The sequence below is a fragment of the Bolinopsis microptera genome, chromosome 1, assembly GCF_026151205.1.
Source record: "Bolinopsis microptera isolate Bmic1 chromosome 1, MBARI_Bmic_1.0, whole genome shotgun sequence".
NCBI lineage: Eukaryota > Metazoa > Ctenophora > Tentaculata > Lobata > Bolinopsidae > Bolinopsis > Bolinopsis microptera.
Genome location: NC_087072.1, coordinates 17,381,392 through 17,397,352, shown reverse-complemented (window position 1 = coordinate 17,397,352; position 15,961 = coordinate 17,381,392). Strand labels below are relative to the sequence as shown.

The window sequence follows — 15,961 nt, the reverse complement described above, 5'->3', positions numbered from 1 at the left end:
ACAACCAAACAGATATTTAACTAATAATACAGACCTATTACTGGTCAAAACATGCAGAAACAGTGTTTGGTGTTTATGTGATAGTTATAGCGCTGTTAGAAACACAAATAGGGCGGTTGATTCTCCATAACGAGTCGGCTCTGACCACTCTCATGTGTCCTGAAATCAATTACACACATTCTAGAGAGTTCCCTTGACCGATTGATTTGTTACCCGGTTACTTGCAAACATTCTGGAGAATTAACAAATTTTGATAAAATGAAATCTTCCGTGGCGTTAACCTGTTCTTTGACAAGTTCACAATGGGATGTTGCGGGGGTGACGACACCGCAGAAAAAAGGTACAGTAAGCAGCTTGAGGAGCAAATCATGGAAGATGCTGAAGAGTCGGCAAGAGAAGTTAAGCTGCTGCTATTGGGGGCTAGAGAATCTGGCATATCAACTGTTATGAAGCAGATGGTTATCTTCCACAAGTCAGGATACAACGAGGAGAGCCGAAAGAAGTATATAAATTGTATCCTAAATAACGCTCTTGTGTCACTCAGCAACATTCTACAAGCTATGAACTCTATAACGCCTCATGTTGAATTTGCCAACTCAGAACGGAAACCTGATGGTGAAAAGCTCTTATCCTATGAGCTGTTGGATACAACGGCAACTCAACTCCCTGATGGTGCACCTGAGGTCATGAAGGCTTTGTGGGCTGATGGGGGTGTTCAGGCGTGCTTCCAGCGCTCCAATGAGTACCAACTCTCTCTCTCTCTGTTCTGGTCAACGGTTTCTGGCCTCTTACGTTAAGATGGAGGCCTCCTCACCGTGCCCACAGAATGCAACTCCTGCTAGCTGCACGCCAGGACTCCCAAAGTATATACGAAATCATAAAATAATAAATATCAATGCAACAGACCCCTGGAGTCTTGAAGCTGTCACTACCTGTCTCAGAGCAAACCCACTTCCGTTGTAGTACTTCTGCGGGTAGACAAGGGACTTCCGAGCAAGGTCAAAGCCTGTGAGATATGTCTCTATGCGGAGATGGGCCTAGGTTGAGTTCCTAGTATGGGATTTAGCGAAAGTTTCTGGTGAAGAATCCAAGGAGGTTACCCAAAAGGGTTTTCCCTATCCAGTCTTGTCGACTGTTCCACAAATTTGAAGATATGATGTAGTTTACTGTTGTTAAGGTAGAGTTTACCAATTATTCTCATTCTGAACGTCATGATCTGGATGCACTTGTAGAGGAGGTGCTGGGATGTTGCTGCTTCTCCTGTAAAGTGTTCGCAATCTTGCGTCTTGAAGTTGACGTTGTTTGCCACGTTCTGAAAATAAACTAGTGGGCTGTGACCTATTCTGAAAGCGACCATGTTAGCCATCTGATGTGAGTTCCAGAAAAATAAAAGTTCCTGTATTTAATTTGTGGAGGAACATCACAAGTGGAATGTCCCTTTGTCACTGAGTGTGGCCTATTTGGGAGGAAGGGTTCTGGTCCTATGGGGATGTTGTTGGATTGATCGTCCCTTGCGAATTCTTCTGCTAGTTCTTTACCGTATACTCCTTAATGTCCTGGAACGAAGTCCTACTCGATGTGAATACCTAGTGAGTTGGTCTGAGATGTTCAGAACGAACCTGGAGTTAAAACTGGTGCTGTTAAGCGCTTTAAATGCAGCCTGGGAATCTGAGAGGAATTTATGATTGATGGAGATCCTAAGTTATCATAAGTCCAGATACTTGCCATGTATAACGCAAATAGCGGGTATGATTTCCTCAATTAACCTGAGGGAGGAATGTCAGTCCTGAAATGTTACCATGTAACGTCGAGCTAAAAAAATGAATCAAAAGATTGAGTAATGCATTCGATAAACATTGTATGTTCTATTTGCATCCCCTAAGCATTGCATTGATGTTTATTCCTGATCCGGTTAGCTTTGCGTCTCAGAACTAAAGAGGTCCACTATGCTTTAGTGAGCTATGCTCGCCACCAGGGTACTGTAGATCTAAGGGTTCCCCGTGTAATGGGGCAGGCTGTGAAAAAGCAGCTCTGCAGGATGTCCGAGATGAACTGTTGAGATCTTCCGCTGTAGAAACTGAATAGAACCAGTAAGGGTGTCAGTCAAACTCTGCTGCTACTAGATGATTGTAGAGTGTGGCAAAGCTAACCCGGTCCCCTGAAAAGTGGTTACTGGAGGAAGAAGTGCCAGGAATTCTCGCTATCAGTGTGTCCTCGTAGTCAGAGTTTAAATCCCTAATTCTGTCTTATCACGAGCCTGTGTCTAGCGTGTGTCAGCCCTTACGCATTAGCTGTCTTAACTGAAAAGACCTGAAAAGTGGTTACTGGAGGGAGAAGTGCCAGGACTACTCATTATCAGTGTGTCCTTGTAGTCAGGATGAGCGAATTGGAATCCCTAGCTCTGTGGTGGGTGACTTCGATGGGACCTGAAAGCTGAAAGAGAATTTCCTGGTGATTTAATAGCTCTTAGAGCTAGGTATCTGTGTCTAATGTATCGTCATTTGTGTGTGTACTATCTTGTAACCTGATATCTGAAAGAGAAATTTCCTGGTGCTTGGTAGCTGTTAGTGTTGACTTCCTGGTTCCTATGGGAACTTTGAGTTGGCAAGGCCCAACCTTTGTACTCAACAAGAGAGCACACCACCCGTTAGTGCCAACCAGGCCACACCACGTGGAGGTTCGGAAAGGATTTCGTGACCCAAAGAGTACCAACTCATGGATTCAGCAAAATACTACCTAGATGCTTTGGATAGGATCTGTGAAACTAACTTTATTCCTAATGAGCAAGATGTGTTAAGATGCAGAGTGCAAACAACTGGTATTGTCGAAGAAAATTTTTCCCACCAAGGTTTACATTACCGCATATTTGATGTTAGTGGTCAAAGATCTGAAAGAAGAAAGTGGATCCATTGCTTTGAAGGAGTAACTGCTATCATCTTTTGTGCATCACTCAATGCCTATGATTTGGTTCTGGCTGAAGATGAGGCAACAAACAGGATGCACGAAAGTATGAAGCTCTTTGATTCAATATGTAATAACAAATGGTTTACGGATGCATCAATTCTCCTTTTCCTGAATAAGAAAGATCTATTCGAGGAGAAAATAACCAGGTCTTCTCTAAAGATATGCTTCCCTGAGTATAATGGTGCTGACGAATATACAGAGGCTGGTCAGTACATTCAAGGTAAATACGAAATCCTCAACAGAACCGAAAACAGAAAAATTCGCACATATTTTACCTGTGCTACCGACACCAGTAACCCCCAGTTGGTCGTTGACGCATTAACGGATATCATCATCAAGAATAACACGAAAGACTGTGGACTGTTTTAAAATGTGTTCTTTGTAGCAAATTTCCGATTTTGACTAATCACCCACCCACCCAAAATTTCGCTTATCATTATCAAGTGAAGTAGTGGATCCAAACACAAACAATTTATAACTGAAGACTAAGAGGGACTGGGAAACACTTCATGAGGAGAATCTTCACACAACTGTGTAAACATGCGTGTTTGTTTAAACACAGGTGCAACTTGAGTTACCTTATTTAACGTTATTTGACTGGATTTAACTACCTTGTCGGAACTTGTTTTAACGGAAATTAAAATGAACGCAAGGGCTTACAGCGTCCAATTAATGCCCGTGCAAATAAAGTCTGATAAGGTAAGTGTAGTTGACTTTTAGTAATACTAATACATATTACATAATAAGTATGCCCCAATTTGTTATGTGTTAATTACTACTAAATCTATATAGTTTTAGGAACAGTAATCGAATCTAATCAGCTCAGTTGCTGTGTCATGCTTCCTGTGAGCTGTTCCTTTGATTTTTCGGGTGATACTCGTAAAATATTTGTTTCAAATTAGTCGACGAGTCCAGCTCGGCGCGCGTCCTGGTAGGTTATAAACTTACAACTTTGTTTCAGCAGCCTGCACAGTTTTACTTTTATGTTATGACGTACAAGCTTTAGAAAGATTTTATCCATACAAACTTTTGGTCTGACTGATATTAACGGGTGATACTCGTAAAATATCTGTTCCATATATTGGACCGTCGACGAGTCCAACTCGGCGCGCGTCCTGGTAGGTTGTAAACCTACAAGACTGATAGTGATATTGATAAACTAGGGCATTTTATTTCTTTTATAGAATTAGATTTAGAATTGAACTTAAAATAAGTATTATAATAGGAATTGATATTATGTCATATGTATTAGAATTGCATTGGAAATTTGTTTGCAATTTGCATAGTCATACTTTGACGGATGTCACTCGTCTGAATTTCTTCGAAGTAGCGCGCGCCGCTTTCTTCTCGAAATGGCCCGATGCAGATGGCAAGTGCTACGAAGTAGCGCGCGCCGGGCTAGATTTGCTCTATCCACATATCCAGAGCCCTTGCGCTTGCAGTAGCGCGCGCCCGCCTCTTCTTGACTTGTGAAACAAGCGCGCCCGAAGTGGCGCGAATGTTAATGAACATAATAGCCTGGGGTCCTCAGGTAAAAGCACATGGTTTGTGGTTAGGTGAAGGGCCAGATCATTAACAATGGTCAAAGTCATACTCAATACTCATACTCATATCATAGTGATGATAATGATATATACCCAACGCGAGCTGACTACTCAGAATGCGCGAGCACGTCAACATAAAATTTTTCGCGCCCTACAAACTTCGGTAGACCTTATAATTTGCAACTGAACGCTTGCGTATGTCGTAGTTCAAGCTGCGCGCGCGGTATGAGTATTTTCATTGCATCATACAACATAAACTATCGGATTATAAGTAGAAGCTATTTGTACAGGGATTTTCTCATCGATACTTTAAATGACTAATCTTTAAAAAACAAGGTCGATTCTTATACAATTACAATATATTTTGCATATGCGCGTTAAATCAATTCGTTATCATGTAATAATGTGTGTCATATTTAAAGCTAGGAATATTTGTGTATGGATTTTTATTCTAAAACACGGAAAGATTTCATCAATTAATGTAACTTGGTACCATATGGTTTATTTGATCTTATATGTTATCGATTTATATAGTTTTACGTTATCGTGTATCATGTATTGATAGTTATACATTATTATTATACAACGAGTCCAACCCAGCGCGCGTTTTGGTAGTTTATAAACCTACAAATAATTTTATCCCCTGATAAACTCCAAGATATTATACATCAACGGATTATAATCTCATTGTATAGTCACAAAACATGATACCACGACCTAAATTTTGACAAATGGCTAAGCTCTTGACAAAAATTATAACCTGTAAAAGTCATAAAAATGATAACTTCACATAATCGGGTGGAAATCATGCTTTTTAAAATTTTTCACGAAAGTTTTTAACAGCATATTGTTTATCACATTTTTTTACACAAGATTTGAATCATGTTGTAATTTTGTTTTCCAATATTTTGATCAAAAATAATTTTTATTTGGATTTCAAAGTACGCACTACGCCGCGCAGTTAGAAATCGTAAATAGGAGATTTGAGATTTAATCATTATTTTCACAAGTGAGTCGATATATTGCACTCCCATCTCTTTTCGTTGCTGCTCACAGCATAGAGCTTCAATGCTCAAACCCTATATCTAGTTGATAGTAAAGTAGTATAGAAGTAGTAAAGTAGTATAGAAGCTGTTTCGTTGCACATTGAAATACAGATATTACTAAATGATCTTGAGAGGTTATTTAATGTAATCGATTTAGTGTTACTGCCTTTAAGCTGTGATGTGCTGGAGACTACTAAAACTTGTTCTAGTATAGAAAAGCACAGCGGATTTTGCTATCATGTTACACTTTTGTAGATCAGGATCGAATTTGAACGTATTACTCCAAAACAGATTATTTCAATCCTGCATTATATGGAAATATCGATAACCCATTCGAGCCTTTTTTTAAATGTGTTTATGTTTTTGAAAAAGTATATTATTGTGATACTTCCATGTATTAAATCGTTTAAATGGTATGGTAAAGAACAGTACACAGATACTTATTCTTCGATGCCCCGAAACACATTCCTAGCTCTAGATCTGCCTTACATTCAATAATGGCTCTTTCATCACATTTGCTTGATAACTGCTGATTTGTAATGCTTAAAATTGATCCCACTCAGTTTGACTATCTTAGGTTAGCTGTAATATCGAACTCGACAGTAGCTTCCTCTGTCATGTCGGAGATCTCAGGAGACGACTGGGTATTTTGTGTCAAGAAGAGGTTAACCTCCCACTTAACAAGATAAACATCAAATTCATAGGTTTGTCTGTATTTTGATGGTTACTGATACAGCAGTTCATGTGTTTAAAATGTATGGGTTAAATTCTAATTAAATTCGGTAATAAATATTACTGCAAATGTTGTAAACGGTAAAACCATTGTGTATAAGACAGTCAATTATCTCAGGAGTGCCAAACAGGGACCGTTTATTCGAGAGGACTTCTCTGATGACAGAGATGTGGAAAAGACTACGTCCTTCTCTGGAAAACTACAAGGATAAAATACCCACCTTCGGGAAAAAGTCCATCATATGCGAAAGGTAAATCGTTTATTTTTGAAAACCCGATCACGATCAAAGCATATACAATTTGGGCATGTCCCAGCCAACTTAAGCCGAAAATCTGGCTTTGAAATCTTAAATTTGAAAACACCCAAAAATGTAGTTAATATACCCCTCCACCATACCAGATCGATTTTAAGTCAGCCAAGGCATAATTACTGCCCAAAAAGCCTGTTCCAAATTTGTCTCAATTCTGTTCCAGAATCCCAACTTCTCTGAAACCAAAATGGAACATTGCCCACAAAGCCTTTTCTGAGGATGCTAGGGCCACCAAACTTTTCAAGGACACTCCTGGTATCGAAACCAATCGATTCTGATCGCCTTCAACTCAGTTTAGGCGATTTTAGGGTAAAGTTCATTTTTGTTCATTTCATGAACCAGGGGATCATTTTGCACTAAAAAGGTTTTTTTAAAGTTGAACAAAAAATGTCACAATTTGATGTGTGAAAATAGTGCTTTCGATGTGAAACTGGATGATTCTTGACGCACCCTATCCCTTCGGTGGAGTATTACATTTCAAAGAAAAAAACTTCTGAGTTGCTGAACATGTTAGTAAACAATATGCCCCTCTACCATACCATATCGATTCCATGCCAGTCCAGGCATAATTACCGCTAAAAAGCATGTTTCTAAATTTGTGTCAATTGTTTCCACCATCTCAACTACTCTGAAACCAAAATAGAAACATTGCCCCAGAGCCCTTTCTGAACATGCTAGGCACACCAAACTTCTCAGGGACACTCCTGGTATCAATACCGACCGATTCCAATCGGTTTTAGCCCAATTCAGGGGATTCTAGGGAAATGTTCATTTTGTGTTCATTTCATTCATTCCATGAACCAGGGGAGTATTTTGCACTTCTAAGTGGCTGGAAATGTTAGTACACGTGTCCTTCTACCATACCAGATAGATTCCAAGTGGACACGTTCAAAAAAAGGTGGCACTAGAGATTGATTTTTTTTAAATGAGTTTTAAAAATGGTCATTGCTCTTTGTTGGTTGATATATCTATCTATACCTTTAGAAATTCGATTAAATTTCATGATCCTGAAATCACGGAGTCTGTAGTGCTTATATCACAGGAGTTATCGTTATTTGTGTGCCAATGATTCAAAAATCACACAATTAGAAATGCAAGATGAATCGACACTAGATAATCTGAAAAGTACTATTCACAAAGACACCAAAATTGATATGGTGACTATAATGCATGTAAGGAATAAAATGTCTTATCTGAAATTGTTTTTGGTGCCAAAATGATTCAAAAATCACAACTTAAACATTGGAAATGAGCCTATTTTGAGCAGTGATTATTGAATCATCTTACGTTTTTATTGGCTTTCTATCATTTTTTAGGGTACAAAATAGTATTAAATAGTATTAAAACCAGTTAATATGATTCAAAAATCACATTTTCGTTATTGGTGCGCTATTAAGTCTCACTATAGTAAGCCTTAAATTAAGTGCACAATATGACAACATATATCCATTCTATGGTTCTTATTATGTGATTTTTGAATCCATGTCTAAGCTTATACCATATTGAAGGCCTTTGAGCGATAATTTTTGATCTGGGTGGTTAAATGATTCAAAAATCACACAAATCTGGCTACCAACTATGTAATTTTCTTTAAAGTATGACAATTGAATTATATGTAATGTTCAAGTTGTAATGACATTTTGAAAAGAAAGGTAATGAATCGATAATCACATTTCAAAAATTCAATTAAGTATTATACGTAACTGATTGATTCATTTGTCACAGTATGGAGACAAAATTATCATGGCTTGAGTAGTAAAAGTACTTGCCTAGTTTAATCAGTTTAAAATCAGTGTTTTGTGATTATTGATTCCACTATTACTCTAATAACGAACTTCTCCATGACCATAAACAAGTGCAGTGTCACAACAAATTACTGCAGATTTACTATGAATACCAACCTGATATAGAGCCAAAAAGTGATGTTGTTGTTGTGAAACCAGTATTTCTGGTACCCATAGGGGATTTGAAATCAACTTATAAATCAAATGTCATTCCTCAAAGTATCATAATCAAACCCCGGGCGAGTCCCGGGGTTTGATTAGAAACCTGAGTATTGATTCATATGAAATATGAATATCTCTTTAACGATAAAATTTCCTGAACCAGATCTGACTCGCTATGTCTGTTCAGACATGTTTGTCTGCCAGATCGTGGTACCTGAGTCCCTTCATTGCCGTGCATTGAAATCACACAATAACACACAAAGCTAGAATCACGGCAAATCGACATTCATCGCTTTTTCATCGGAGTACTAATGGACAGTGTTCAAATGGACAGTGTACATTCCCCTGATACAGCATCATTTCAATACATGCTCATTTATGTGATTTTTGACTCATGGCACTTTTAACCATCTAAATTCTCTAAATATTAGTTAGCATGATATAATTGTGATTGATAGAGTTCATTGTTACAATCATTCCGTTGATATTCATATCACATTCATCATTCTAAAATACTTAGTCAGAATTAACCCTGTATGTGATAATTGCATCGTAACTGCACATTTAACCGGTGATTCTTTGCACTTTTAACACTCAGCTATCTCAAAAAGGTTCAATAATCACATTGAGAAGCAGGACACACTCACAGAATGTAAATTCATCATTAGAGGTGCAAGAAATGAATATTTTGTGATTTCTGGCTCATATCTGCACAATTAACAGATATAAAGAGATGAATGACTTTATTATGTGACATTTGAATCTTTTTGGACCACATTAAAATTTGGTTAACTTTCATAGCATACTCCTTGAGATACAAGTATTTTAAAATGCTTCACACAATTTTGGCAGTGAAAAATCAATCTCTAGTGCCACCTTTTTATGAACGTGTCCAAGTCAGTACAAGCATAAATACGGCTGTAAAAGCATGTTTCCAAAATTGTATCAAATGTTTCCACCATCTCAACTACTATTTTCATTTTTGTTCATTTTCCATACATTCCATGAACCTGGGTAATGTTATTTGAGTTTTGATGGCTCTTAGGCCTAGTTTTTACCTACATCCATCTTAGAAAACCGAATTGAGGCTTCCCAGCACTTAAATACAGCCAATACTTCGATGTGCCCATGTTCCAAAAATCTGGCTTCTCAGGAGGATTGTTGTGCCAAAATTGGGACATTTTGGAACATTGGTAACATCGGTTCTAGACATGCAATGATTCTCAAACTTGGTTTGAGTGGTCCTAGGACTAATATAAACACTTTCCGACCCATTTTAAACCATTCTGAGCACTTTGAGAAGAATGTTCATTTTCGTTCATTTCTGGTCATTCCATACGACTTTTTATGGTTCCTAGGCCTAGCTTACGGCTATATCCATCTTAGAAATCCGAACTGAGCCTTCCCAGCACTCAAATACGGCCAATACTGTGATGTGCCCATGTTCCAAATTTATGAATTCATCTACTGCATCTTCTGATGGCGGCTGGCGAGTTCATGAATCCGAGATTTTGGAAACATTTTGGAAACATGAGACAGAATTGAGACAAAAGTGTGACAAGGCTTTTACAGCCGTATTTATGGTTGTACTGACTTGAAATCTATCTGGTATGGTAGAGGGACACGTGTACTAACATTTCCAGCCACTTAGAAGTGCAAAATACTCCCCTGGTTCATGGAATGAACGAAATGAACACAAAATGAACATTTCCCTAGAATCCCCTGAATTGGGCTAAAACCGATTGGAATCGATCGGTATTGATACCAGGAGTGTCCCTGAGAAGTTTGGTGTGCCTAGCATGTTCAGAAAGGACTCTGGGGCAATGTTTCCATTTTGGTTTCAGAGTAGTTGAGATCGTGGAAACATTTGAGACAAAAGTGTGACAAGGCTTTTACAGCCGTATTTATGGTTGTACTGACTTGGAATCTATCTGGTATGGTAGAGGGACACGTGTACTAACATTTCCAGCCACTTAGAAGTGTAAAATACTCCCCTGGTTCATGGAATGAACGAAATGAACACAAAATGAACATTTCCCTAGAATCCCCTGAATTGGGCTAAAACCGATTGGAATCGATCGGTATTGATACCAGGAGTGTCCCTGAGAAGTTTGGTGTGCCTAGCATGTTCAGAAAGGGCTCTGGGGCAATGTTTCCATTTTGGTTTCAGAGTAGTTGAGATGGTGGAAACATTTGAGACAAAAGTGTGACAAGGCTTTTACAGCCGTATTTATGCTTGTACTGACTTGGAATCTATCTGGTATGATAGAGGGACACATGTCCTAACATTTCCAGCCACTTAGAAGTGCAAAATACTCCCCTGGTTCATGGAATGAACGAAATGAACACAAAATGAACATTTCCTAGAATCCCCTGAATTGGGCTAAAACCGATTGGAATCGATCGGTATTGATACCAGGAGTGTCCCTGAGAAGTTTGGTGTGCTAGCATGTTCAGAAAGGGCTCTGGGGCAATGTTTCCATTTTGGTTTCAGAGTAGTTGAGATCGTGGAAACATTTGATAGCAGGGTTAGCAGGGGCGGTTGTTACGCCACTGGCAGAAAGCTACGTTCCCGAGCAAGGAAGGAGGGTAGAAGAAGTAGTAGTAAAGTACATTCCTGACCAAGGAATAAGGGGTAGGTGCTTTCGTGTTGTAACTGTCTGAGATGTTGTAGTGAAAGCTGTAAAGATGGTGGGTAAAATAAATGATCCTCGTCGTGATATCCTTTATACCCCTTCGTCCGGTGACAGGGATAACAAGCTGATGCTGCTCAAGTAAGCATCATGTACGTTATCATTCTCTGATCAGATCTTGTAATTGTACAGATCACGTCATGAACAGATTGTGTGGTATTGATTGGCCGTTATTCGTGTTCTTATGGCATGTGGTATTAACGAGGGCCGATGTTCGTGTTCTCATGGCATGTGGCATTAATGAGAGCCGATGTTCGTGTTCTCATGGCATGTGGCATTAATGAGAGCCGATGTTCGTGTTCTCATGGCATGTGGCATTAATGAGAGCCGATGTTCGTGTTCTCATGGCATGTGGCATTAATGAGAGCCGATGTTCGTGTTCTTATGGCATGTGGTATCAATGAGAGCCGATGTTCGTGTTCTTATGGGACACTCCTGGTATCAATACCGATCGATCCCAATCGGTTTTAGTTCAATTCAGGGGATTCTAGGAAAATGTTCATTTTGTGTTCATTTCGTTCATTCCATGAACCAGGGGAGTATTTTACACTTCTAAGTGGCTGCAAATGTTAGTACACGTGTCCCTCTACCATACCAGATAGATTTCAAGTCAGTACAACCATAAATACGGCTACAAAAGCGTGTTTTCAAATTTGTCTCAAATGTTTGAACCACTATTTCAACTACTCTGAAACCAAAATGGAAACATTGCCCCAGAGTCCTTTCTGAACATGCTAGGCACACCAAACTTCTCAGGGACACTCCTGGTATCAATACCGATCGATTCCAATCGGTTTTAGCCCAATTCAGGGGATTCTAGGGAAATGTTCATTTTGTGTTCATTTCGTTCATTCCATGAACCAGGGGAGTATTTTACACTTCTAAGTGGCTGGAAATGTTAGTAGACCTGTCCCTCTACCATACCAGATAGATTCCAAGTCAGTACAACCATAAATACGGCTGTAAAAGCCTTGTCACACTTTTGTCTCAAATGTTTCCACGATCTCAACTACTCTGAAACCAAAATGGAAACATTGCCCCAGAGCCCTTTCTGAACATGATTATCACACCAAACTTCTCAGGGACACTCCTGGTATCAAAACCGATCGATTCCAATCGGTTTTAGCCCAATTCAGGGGATTCTAGGGAAATGTTCATTTTGTGTTCATTTCGTTCATTCCATGAACCAGGGGAGTATTTTACACTTCTAAGTGGCTGCAAATGTTAGTACACGTGTCCCTCTACCATACCAGATAGATTTCAAGTCAGTACAACCATAAATACGGCTACAAAAGCGTGTTTTCAAATTTGTCTCAAATGTTTGAACCACTATTTCAACTACTCTGAAACCAAAATGAAAACATTGCCTTAGAGCCATTTCTGAACGTGTTAGGCTAACCAAACTTCTTAGGGACACTTGTGGTATCAATACCAACCGATACCAATCGGTTTCAGCTTATTTTAGGCAATTCTAGGATAATGTTCATTTTTTGTTCATTTCGTTCATTCTATGAATCATAGAAATATTTCACAGGAGGCTGAAAATGTTAGTACACATGCTCTATCATACCAGGGCAAATCCCACTCAGTTCACGGACATATACAGCCGAAAAACATGTTTCAGAAGTTGTCTCAAATGTTTCCAAAATCTCGGATTCATCTTCTGCGGCTGGCGCGAATTCGATTTTCGGTAATAAGAACCACATCAGTTTTCAAATTTGAGATATTTTTAGCGCGCGGCGCGCGCACTGCGTGTTAAATTTAAAATTTACGCCAGCTAGCAGGTGTCAGATTTACTGGTTATAATTGTGGGAAGTCCATCTATGTTTATTATTAATAATTTTTGGTTGACTATTTATTTTCCCCAGGAAACTTACTCACGTGCGAAAGACGAACTCTAAGAATTGGAGAATAACGGCAGTAGACAGCAGCTAACTTCCCCTGTACTCAACGACATTGAACAATAGACATGAAATGACTCGCTGACCCCCTACAAAGTACTTGTGCTCGGAGGCAGAATTTGGCATCGTTTGGGTCGAGAGATTTCCAAGGGTAATGATACAGTTAAACTGTATAAAAATACCTCTCAAAAACAACCTTCTCCTGGTCGGCCATGTCCCTCATCCTGCACTTGACCCCTGCAGAGGTCACAAGAACATCGGAGCACAAATGAGCGAGAAACGGGGAAGCCTTAGCTTCCGGGTCAAGGACTGCATCACTAGCACCTACCTATTGAACCTATTGATAGGTTTAAAAGTAGGCATCTTCACGCAATCTGCGGACCACCTCCTAGCAGCGAAATACGGATATACCCTCCCTATTACATGCGTTCAACCGGCACCCGAACCACACGCTGTTTCTTAGACACAACTTCCCACTTAAATCAGTGTCCTGTCGCATCAACTGGCATCGGCAAGTGGCGACACTGTGTAGACTCAACCCTGAGCTTGATCAGAATCTTCAGTCACAAACCTGACACCGTTTCGGGGCTTGCAATACGGTTTTCTGTCAGGCTCCCAGCAGTTTCTTTTGGACCACCATCTCATCTGACAATCACCCGAGGATACCTGCCAGAGCTCGCAATTTACGACGAGTTAGCTTATGGCACCTCTGGCTGTTAAGTGAAGTCATAAAGGTCAAACAGCTCTCATCTCCCATTCTCTCTTCCTAGACAGCAGACCTGGGAGAAACTCCTTCTAGCCGGACGTCACGCGTGATGTACGAGAAACTACGGACAGGTGTGTACCTATACTTTTTAAAATTACACATTTCGTCTGGATTGTGATTCACTGCAAAACAAGTCGCAGGTTCCAATTGTAGAACTATAAAATTTTAATAATTCATGGTTGATTATACGGCCTAAGCGGTATACAAATAAAGCGTTATTATTATTATTGCCTCTAATCCTCAGGGTACTCCTACTTGCGTGCGAAAGACAAAGGCAGCAAGAATCGAAGAACAGAACCCCGACCACACTGCTTGTGAGAAATGAGCAGCTCTTGATCTAGGACAAAAAACTTTCTTCTGTTTAATATCTAAAACGTGTTACGTGTGATATTACACCAACTTTTGATTAATAATACGAAACTTTATACCTTATAAAGTATGATATTTAAACACGAAAATTTACATTCTGAAATTGGTATAGTGTTCCTTTAACTGTTCCTTCAACTTTCATCGTAGCTTTTTTCAAAATATTCTTCAGTGCCATCAACAAACAGATTTTTTCATTTGACTGAACTGTGCCATATTTGATATTGCCTCTGTATTTTATAGGGAACATTTTTTAAATCTTGCAAGTTGATGTAATTAAGTTTTAAGTTAACGTATTATAGATATGTTAACACTAGTTTATGTTTCAGTATTTAAATTGTTTCCATTTATAGTTTAACCGATCCCTGTTGTAGAGTTATCAGATCTTTACTTAGGATAAACAATATAATATGAAGTTCGATAATAATATTAATAAACATTAATTGTATTCACTGTTTTCTAGTCATCAAACTTCAGATCAGGAGGTGACCGGGACATGATTTTAGGCCTGACCGGGACCGGGACCGGGATACAAAATGTGACTTGACCGGGACCGGGACAGAGATTATCAATTTACCGTGACCGGGACCAATAATTTCTGGGATTTCTATCTTACCAGGACCGGGACCAACAATACAATTTTTTCGGGATGACCGGGATTTGACCGGGACCAAAACTGGTATTCTCATATTGAAAGCTGCAACTTTCATTTACATTATAATTGAACAATTTGAATAAGTAATAACTAGAATATTAAATTAGAAAAAACTAGAAAAAACCCGTCAATATGGGGCATGGGCCTAATGTACTACACCAATAATGTTCATGTACTGATTACTCAAGTTCACCCTCATTCCTCAGTCAATGATCCCTCAAATTATTCAACAGTTTCATTCTCCAATGGACAATTGGGCGTAGCCCGAGTTGAAAACTTGATGTTAGTTTGCACTTATGAGTTATGTAACGATATTAGTTACCTAAACTTGTTTAGCAATTTTAAACATTGTTTTATTTGGCTCAGAGGTTGTTTAAAGATGAAATTCACAATGAATGAAAGTAAAAACTTAAAATCACAGTGAATGAAATTATGTAAAAGATCCCGGTCAAAATCACGGCAAATTTGAGTGATTGACCGGGACCAAGAATCCTGAATTAACCGGGACCGGGATCATAAATCAGCATTTGACCGCGACCGGGATGAAAAATGTGACTTGACCCGGTTGACCGGGACCGGGATAACTCAAAATTGCCAATCCCGGTCACCTCCTGCTTCAGATCGGGGTAATATTTATATAATGTACAAAATGATACGCTCTCGAATGCACGCTTCCTTTTCCTCACCTTCGCATCTTTGATCTTGTTAAGTAAAACACATAGTAAGGTTCCCCAGAAATGTCCTGTAAACTTGACTTTTTATTTAGGCCGGTAAAAACCCACAACTGACTGAGGTTTCGAAATACAGCCAAGAACTCAGATATGACACAATCAATTTTATGTGTATGAAACAAATTTTCAACTGTCTGGCGGCGATCAGCATGTCATACTGACTAAACTCTAATCGGTTTATGAAAATTACATCCCGGTTAATGAAAAGCGTAGCCTGGAGTTCCCGCTCCCAGGTAAAATACATACATAAATGAGGACCGCCAAGCAAGGAATGAAGAACGAAATTAAATATTATCTAATCGATTA

At 39.1% G+C, this 15,961-nt stretch overlaps 1 protein-coding gene and 1 long non-coding RNA gene across 2 annotated transcripts; both read left to right on the top strand.

The window, feature by feature from the left end:
* Window positions 1-302: 302 nt before the first annotated feature.
* On the top strand, window positions 303-3,333 carry LOC134821082 (guanine nucleotide-binding protein G(i) subunit alpha-2-like). The gene is made up of 3 exons (XM_063831753.1): window positions 303-742; window position 1,108; window positions 2,707-3,333. Exons 1-3 carry the CDS (start codon window positions 303-305, stop codon window positions 3,331-3,333), a joined length of 1,068 nt encoding a protein of 355 aa, XP_063687823.1.
* A 3,146-nt stretch (window positions 3,334-6,479) lies between these two features.
* On the top strand, window positions 6,480-14,706 carry LOC134826004 (uncharacterized). Its single transcript, XR_010161646.1, has 3 exons — window positions 6,480-6,537; window positions 13,105-13,974; window positions 14,148-14,706. It is a non-coding gene; the product is annotated as an uncharacterized LOC134826004 (long non-coding RNA).
* Window positions 14,707-15,961: the final 1,255 nt, after the last annotated feature.

Excerpts from the sequence above, each read along its gene's own strand:
- LOC134821082 (XM_063831753.1), top strand. The coding sequence starts at position 303 with ATGGGATGTTGCGGGGGTGACGACACCGCAGAAAAAAGGTACAGTAAG.